Source organism: Diadema antillarum, unplaced genomic scaffold, assembly GCF_040938485.1.
Source record: "Diadema antillarum isolate AM-2024a unplaced genomic scaffold, OU_Dant_1.0 seq00000759_RagTag, whole genome shotgun sequence".
Taxonomy (NCBI): domain Eukaryota; kingdom Metazoa; phylum Echinodermata; class Echinoidea; order Diadematoida; family Diadematidae; genus Diadema; species Diadema antillarum.
Genome location: NW_027271650.1, coordinates 1,585,441 through 1,594,310, shown reverse-complemented (window position 1 = coordinate 1,594,310; position 8,870 = coordinate 1,585,441). Strand labels below are relative to the sequence as shown.

Genomic DNA, 8,870 nt, shown 5'->3' with positions numbered 1-8,870 from the left:
CACACACACAGGCACGCATATGCATGCACATGTAACCGTGAGCACTCAGTCCGAATGCCTAACATCTGTGCTGGCTGTGCATGTCAGTTGTCCGACCGCTACCAACGATTACGCAATTTGCCATTAACATTTCGCTTTCGTGTAGCGACGTTGGTTTGTACGAGCATTTGGACCAGAAGACATGTTTAGAGGGCAAGCGAATTTGGAGATTGATAGCGCATAATCATAGCGTACTCCACCAACGTAAGTACTTGTGAATACTACTCACCGAACTAAACTTGCCGCGCTGCGCGCTACTCCAACTGCTCGTGAAGACGTAAGGCCAACTTGCGCTATAGTATCAACCGACCACTGAACTCAAGCAGTGTACAAAACAAACAACACATCTGATGCATGCCACATATGGCTCCGGCCGAGATGCTGCAAAAGAAGTGATGAAGGAGGCTAGGATTGACTGATGTGACCTGGCAATTTATTAACAGGCAGATGTATTTTTCACCTGCTGAGGAGGACTAAAAGCAAAGGTGGGTGCCTTTCTCGCAATTGTAATTGCACCAGTGCAACACAAACGTACAAAGATACGTGAAGAGTGGTATAGAGGTCTATATAGAGCTCTAGATTACTAAATTTTGTAGAACGAGACCCTGGCCCTGCTCTGCCCTGGACCTGTCTATTACGATGGCTGGGGATCCTCACGATCTCTGGATCGATGGATCCTGTTCTGTTGATACAATGTCGAATCATGATTAGTCAGATTAGATTTAAGTCTTACTGACAGGCAGACCAGCAGCATCATATTCATAATCATGGATTGATTATCATTCTGTTCATTTTTTGTTATTGTGGACTGAGCTGAGGCTCCAGCTGAGACATTCTCCTGAATTTGAAGTATCTATGATTGAGGGTACCACTGCACTGGCCTGCCACTACTGCCTATACTTGGGTGACCCGCACCTCGTCATAGTTAATGTTTGGCCCATAATTGAATCACATTTCGCCACTGAAATTCTTTGAAATCCAACTCACATACGGGAAAAATGATGAAAATTCCAATGGAATCACAAGTTCACTGATCGATATTGAAAATTTGCAGCTATCGTCGTCAAAGGCGAACGATGCGAAAAAGTTGCGCGCTGAGGAAGGGGCCCGCAACTCGTCACCCGCTCTCCCATAGACTTAGCACGTAAAAGACATGTGCAGGTGACCGTGATGTTCCCATAGACATACACGTAAAAGATGCGTGCGGGTGACATATAACACGTATTCCTATAGCCCTATTAAAATTTCAGATTTTCGCGAAAAACTGTTCGGTTTTCACCACAATTTGCTTGGTTGTGGTAGTCCTGCCAAGTTTCAAGCGTACAGAACACAGTCCCGGGCATACATTTTTGTTCAGTGCGCTCAAAACGATTTTAAGCGGGGTGACGGTATTCGGGCCCCTGACGAGGTGCAGGCACCTGGCTATACCACCTATCGTCACCCTAAGGATCTGTAGCTTGTTTATTCTAAAAATATAAAACAAATTCGCCTAATTCTTACCTCAAATATGCCATAAATACTGCAGTTTTGAATGTCGTGACCGTCTCGTTGATCATGAATCTCCGTTTTAAAAATAAAATTATTAGTGGAAAAGTGAGCAAAGAAAATGGGATTCCATCGGGATTCGAACCCGAGACCTCCGGATTGCTAGACCGGTGCTCTACCGACTGAGCTATAGAAAGCCCTAGTGCAGTGTTCGTCCCAGAAACCCTTAATTCTCAATGCTCGGGTGGTCAGAAGCTATAGCAGTGTGTTTGTGTGTGACACACACGCACAACACTTGAACCTGGCATAAACCCGAAGGATAATTCAACTCGGGGATAAATGCGAGGGATCACCGAAGTGATGCAGCTTTTTGAGTTTGTAACAAATAAAGACAGCGCAATTTTAGTGCATGCAATGCGTTTTCTTTGTGCAGCTTAAAACTAAAGAGGACAGTAGCGATCGGCACCCCCTCCCCTCCATAGGTAATAATACGCGTGAATTTCACAGCCATGCTGTCGTTACTGAGCGGATGTGTAATTAAAACGTGTTTAGTTTGCTAGTTTGTTAGTTTGTTTTTTAGTTTGATTTTTGTTTCTTCGTTTTTATTGTTTTTATATAGCTAATGACACTTAATCCCGCGCGTACCTTTTCGTTCTATACGCAAACAGCCATGATACGCAGGGTGCCGATGGCAAGGTACACTGCCGATAGGTGGTACCCTTACCATACAAGTAGGGAATGAAATATGAATAGATCTAACGTTACTAACGCTAGTGTTTTTATGAATATTATGATATGATACAAATGTACATTACAAAATGCATTTGCAATATGCCAATATCTATTCCAATGGTGGTCTAACGCTTAGACCGTAACATTAGCACACCAGAGTGGATTTTGTGTGAGTGTGTGTGTGTGTGTGTATGTGTGACGACAATCTATGAGTCATGACTATAGTAGGGTCCTATGTCACTTGATTGTCAGATGTGAGATGGATGAGAAGTGAACAGGGGGCCTCATTTTTAGCATCTCGCCCCATGCCCCAAAGGCCTCTTTGACTGAGCATGACCAGCGTGAATTCAAATTAGACCTAGGCCTAATTGCCATAGGTAAAAATTTGTACACATTTGATTTTTTTGGGGGGATGGGGATGAGGCTCCTGATCACTTAAAAGATTCGTTGCATACAATTGTACTAATATTAGATGGAGCCAACTTCAGTTTAAGATTGTGCAGGCACTGTACGCTGCAATTGCTCGTGAAGAGTGAGTTGTTTTGAGCAACGACCTGAAAGTGGACATCAGTGTCCACGCTGACTGATTTGGTTCAAATTTGTGAGTGAATGGAAATGAGGTAGTTAAAATATCCTGTGATATTGGTACAATTTGAATTTCCATAATTTGAGATATGCGCATGGATACAAAAGTACAATAGCACTCAAGAACATAGCATTGTTCTATTCTGAGCAGTTTGACGTCTTCACCGTCAACTCACAGCTCCTAGTCCTTGTCTTGGTATATATAACTTTCACAAAATATAATTCTTCACCATGCTCAAATTGTCCCTAAAGTAATGAAAGTAATTTAACTGAAAACACATGAATAAAGGAATTTTGACATTTCACATGTCACTCCCTGATGAATAGTGGGAAACTGGGAACCACATGTATAAACTACTTTATGAAGAGATAGATGGTGACATATCACACAACCCCACAAGAGTCTCGCTGGTGTAAATTTACCTCTTTTTTGACAAAAAAGTGACTTCAAAAACAAAAGTCAGGTTCCTTTGTCTAAGATTTTTGTTGTGTTGCTATAACCTGGTATTAGTACAAGTGTAATAACTTTCAGGAGAAAAAGGGTTGGCTGTATGGGCATAATTTTCATGACGTTTTTGTGCACAAAGCAATGAAAGTGTTGTGCATTGAATAAAGATGGCATCATTACCTTGGCCCAAGTATGTAATGGTAGAACTACTCTGCAACCAACATCACTACTTTAAAAAAAAGAAATAGCATGTGAAATTTGTAATTTTGATTACTTCAGCCATTTTTTCCATCTTATTCATTCTAGTAATCAAGTAAACTTGAATGATGAATTCAAACAAGAATTGTTTGCTTTCTTTCAGACTGACCAAATCAACCGTGGTTTTCCAGAAAGTCATTTTCTTTCTTCCACAAGCTGAGGACATTGTGTGTGACTGGATGGACCACTAGCATGGACTGGTAAGGTCTTGTCAAGAAACAAGAAACGGCAGAAGTGCCTAACCACATCCAAGCCAAGCCTTGACCCTCTACGGCATTGTGCTCCGTTCATATGAAAAGCATTGTGATGGAATACTTGTTCAGCCCTGTAATCCTGTGTAAGTTGAGCTGGATGACTACCTCAAACTTCTAATTTAATGATGATCAGTTCACATGTTACACAGAGTAAAAAATGGCATGGTGCATATGATGTGGATTACTGAAGTGATGAACTATGGCCAAGCAACAGCAAATCAATCTGCAAGTCCTGCTGCTCGTGACAGGGGCCCTTTTCACTGCCCTCTCTGCTGCCAGGGCTTGCTATGTACCATTTCTGGCCATCTACCTGCGACAGCTAGGTTTGAGGGCTAGCCAGACGGGGGTCATTCTTGGCTGCAAGAGTGTTCTGGTAGCGGTGACTGCATCCTGTCTAGGGAGATGGCTAATGAGATTCAAGTCTGCAAGGATCTTTCTGCTCCTGGCCATTCTCTTCTACCTCACAGGAGTATTGAGTCTCTCAATAGTACCTCCTGTCAGTAAAGGTGCGTCAGCTCGCTTCTGTGTTGGCTTCAAGCAGAGCACAGTTGGCTCTAATTCTTCACAGCCAGATGTCATGTCAAGTAATTTCACAAAGGCAATTGAGCTCATTGATCACACAAAGCTGGCTAGCACAGAGTCAACCCCTTCTCAAGCACCAGTAACAAGTAATCCCATGAGTCGTCTCATCACAACAGCAAGTCCTGATCTGGTGTCTTCTACAAAGTCTCAGAGTTTGAGAGTAATGAGCACAACACATGTAATGCCATCAAATCTGCCTCTTGAAGACGATTTATCACAGTCCAATCAAAAGATGTCGACTACTCCTGAAAGGGCACAACCACGACCAGCCAGTAAAGTTGCCAGTAGGCCTAAAACAGAAAATTTCTTTGACAGTCATGCCAAGCCTATGTCTGATACCTCATACAGTGTTCCTGTCAACCAAAATCTGTACCCTACTTCTAGCACCCCTGTCAGAAATCAGTATTGGCCCAACAGCAATCGACAGTACTCTAGCAGGCACAATGAGCCATTCGTGTCCAACAAGCGCTATCGGAATAAACAAGATCACAGTGTCTCAGGTGATGGACGATATCAAAGCTCTTATCAAAGACGCCCAGATTGGAAGTGGGAGAGCCAATCAGACAAAGAGTATGACAGGTACCACTCATGGAACTCAGACATGGACAAGGACACTGTTGATCCAAGGAAAGACATAATCAGTGACGGTTACAGTGAAGATGTCTTGGACTGGTTGCTGGGGAGAGACAGCAAGCACCCTCATATGACTGGCCATGAATACAGAAATAAAAGGCACAGGAGAAGCACCCTCCAGACCAGCCAGCCAGGTGCTAATGACACTACTGGAGACGACGCTGTTTTTCCAACAGGTAATCCAGAGGTTCACACCAAACCCAGTGACAAAGTATCAGGTTCAACACATTCCATCACATTTTGGATAGCATTGTTCCTAGTTGGAGTAACAGAGCTATTTGCAGGACCCATAGAGCACATGTGTGACACTGCACTGTATCACCAGCTGGATAACATTGATGAGTTGGACAAATACAAAAGACCAACGATCCTTGCCACACCCATCTTTGCCATCATGGGGCTCATTTCAGCAGCCATTGTGGACAGCACAGCATGCTACTTGTGGGGTGAAACCAACCATATGGTTATTCATTTCTACGCCAGTGCAGCTTGTATTGGTGTGGTGTTCCTGGCTGGGATAGCAGTACCCCTCGGATTCAAGACAAAGTCTCAGCAGGAAGGCAAATTTTTAAAAAGCTTCAAGCTCCTCTACAATGACAGCCACACCGCAGTCATGAGCAGCACCCTGGTCGTGACGGCCTTGGTATCATCCTGCAGCGACATCTTCCTCTTCTGGCTGATGCAAGACTTGCAGAGTCTGGAGACCACAATGGGCTTGACCATTGCCATTGCCTACTTCACAGAGCTGCCCATGTCCATTGTCTTCACTCCCTGGTTGGTCCAGAAGCTTGGGAATGTATGGCTGCTGGCCTTGGGAACTGCCTGCCTAGGAGTGCAGCAGCTCTACTACTCAGTGCTGTGGGCACCTTGGGCTGCCGTTCCCATTCAGATTCTCCACTCGCTCAGCCGAGCAGCCATCAGGGGGTGCATCCTGGCGTACCTCAATGAAGCGTCTCCTCCAGGCATGGGGAAGATGGTACAGGGAACTCTGCTGGCTCTGGAGCAGGGGGTGGGTGTTGCCCTGGGAGGCATCATGTGGGGCTTTTTGTATGGAGCACTGGAAGTCAAGATGCTCTTTGTTGTCGTTGCTGTGGTAGCAGTGACATGGACAGTACTTCTGATTATCTGTGCATGCAGGCTGCCTGTGAAGAAGCGCTTCATGTACTCCAAGCTCCTACAATCAGACATGGAGATGGAGATGAAGGGAGGGGTGTTCGGCAGCGACTCAGAGGATAATGAGGAGCAGGAGTGGTTACATGATGCCATCAGGGACGCAGAGGAGGAATGATTACCACTTTGATTCCAGAGTCATCAGTCAGTAAACAGCAGCGTTGCTTTCATAGAATGTATCATTTACAAGGTTTGGAAGGATGCACCTAATGTATAACACCATGTTAAGCATATTTTAGCAATGAAAGCAAAAAGACCAGCATCTCATAATCTAATGGTATGAAATTACCAAGGATTTTATCTACTTATTTATTTTATTCAGGGTTTTACCACGTAGGCCCCCTCACTTTTTGTACCCCGGAAGTGGCACCAGAAAATTTTGGTTAAGCCCTTTTTTATGTTGTCAGCAGGTTAAATCTGGAAGTGGCATTAGAAAATAATGTAAACTGGGCCCCTCACTTTTAAAAACATAGCGCCAGCTCTGTTGACTGTAAGCCTGGTTTCCTCTGCCGCCCCTTCTCTCCATGCACAACTCACTCACTGTTTTCTGATATTTCAATTAAAAAATAAGTTTACAGCACTAAGTTTGCCAAGTTACCAGCTCTTAAAGGGACTTATATTTTACAGCATTTTGCGAAGTTTGATTTATTGATGATTCAACTTAATGTGTGACTGGATGTTTAGGGTTTTTAGCTCACCCGAGCCGAAGGCTCAAGTGAGCTATTGCGAACGCTCTTCGTCTGGCGTCCGTTGTGCGTCGTCCGGCTTCCGTCGTGCGCAAACTTTTTACATTTTCATCTTCTTCAGAACCCCTTGAACTAGGCAGGTAGCATCCCTAGGGGGATAGGATCTCAATTTGTTCAAGTGGGTACCTTACCCCACCTGGGGGGCCCCCAGAGGGGCCCAAACCCCCCGAAATTAAGGAATCTTAAAAAATCTTCATCTCTAGAACCAGAAGTGATAGAGGTCAGTCAATACTATGAATTAGTACATTGATGACTGTAGTTTCAAGTTTGTTCATGGCGGAATCAGGGGTGCCCCCTTTGGGACCCAGGGGAGGGGGGTGGGGAGGGGTCCTAATGGGGCCCAAATTGTTCATTGTCATCTTTTTCTTGAAAATGCTATTATGCATTTTCACCAAAGTTGGCAGGTAGCATCCTTGGGGGAAAGAATCTCATTCCCATCAAATGGGCACCATGCTCCACCTGGGGGGGCCCCAGGGTCCTAAATTTGGACCGAAATTGTAAATTTTCATCTTTTTCTTGAAAACCCTATATCACAAATTTTCACCAAACTTGGCAGGTAGCATTCCTAGGGGGATAGAATCTCAATTCTATCAAATGGGCACCAAGCCCCACCTGGGGGCCCCATGGGACCTAAATTTGGACCTAAATTGTAAATTTTCATCTTTTTCTTGAAAACCCTATCACAAATTTTCACCAAACTTGGCAGGTAGCATCCCTAGGGGGATAGAATCTCAATTCTATCAAATGGGCACCATGCCCCACCTGGGGGCCCCATGGGACCTAAATTTGGACCGAAATTGTAAATTTTCATCTTTTTCTTGAAAACCCTATCACAAATTTTCACCAAACTTGGCAGGTAGCATCCCTAGGGGGATAGAATCTATCTCAATTCTATCAAATGGACACCATGCCCCACCTGGGGGACAGATTTTCTCTGATTTTCTCTGGAACCAGAAGTGATTGAGCTAAGTTGATGCAATAAGTCAGTACCGGTATATTGATGACTGTTGTTTCAAGTTTGTTGTTTCACCCCCTTGGGACCCAAGGAAGCAATGGGATGGGGGAGGGGGTCCAAATGCGGGCCTAAATTTTCATATTCTTGCTGAAAACAACATAATGGATTTTCACCAAACTTAGCAAGTAGCATTCCCATGGGGATAAGATTTCAAAGTGTTTGAATGGGCACCATGCTTTCCTTGGGGGCCCCAGGGAGTCCAAACCTCCTAAATTAATGAATATTCAGTAATATTTTCTCTAGTTTTAATCAAAAGTGATAGGGCTTTAAGTCTTTTTTCCCCAAGCTGCATAATCCAACATTCTATAAAGTACAGTGTACTTGGTAGGTATGTTTACCAGTGTGATGGAATATGTAAATGGACACCATGCCTCCACTCTCAAAGCTACCCTCACCATAAGTTTCCAATGTTCTCATGTAAGAGTCTGCAAGAATGCATGGAAGGTGAACTTGCGATACTCAGGTGAGCGTGTGACCCCCGGGTCTCTTGTTTGTTTTTATTTGTTTTTTTGGCTCGTGGGATTAAACCTCATCTGTCCTTATCTTATCTCTTAAAACATGCATGAATTGCCCATTGTTATCCCTATTTTTTACCTCTGCTCTGAAACCCAGACACTAAAGCTGTTCCAATCCTTTTCTCTCTAATCTTCAACCCAACTCCCAATCCCAAACCAAGTTTGACAAAGTTCCTTTGGGGATTTAAAATCATTCTATATAGTGCTTGCTGCAGGGTACTGTAAATGCCATGTGATTTCACAATGCTTATCCCTTTATATGCCAGCCACTTTGCTGTAACTTGCCATATTTTTTTTTTTTTTCAGCAGCATTCAGATAATTTTTTTGTTGTTCAAACTTGGCAGGTTATTTAGAGTTAACCAGCCCGCTCACTAATAACAATGCCCGAGACCAACAGCCAAGCCCTG

General features: G+C 43.9%; 1 protein-coding gene across 1 annotated transcript; it reads left to right on the top strand.

Moving 5' to 3' along the window:
* The first annotated feature begins 512 nt into the window (after nt 1–512).
* LOC139738616 (uncharacterized) lies at nt 513–7,203 on the top strand. Its single transcript, XM_071649234.1, has 2 exons — nt 513–524; nt 3,651–7,203. Exon 2 carries the CDS (start codon nt 4,001–4,003, stop codon nt 6,302–6,304), a length of 2,304 nt encoding a protein of 767 aa, XP_071505335.1. The 5' UTR covers nt 513–524; nt 3,651–4,000; the 3' UTR covers nt 6,305–7,203.
* Nucleotides 7,204–8,870: the final 1,667 nt, after the last annotated feature.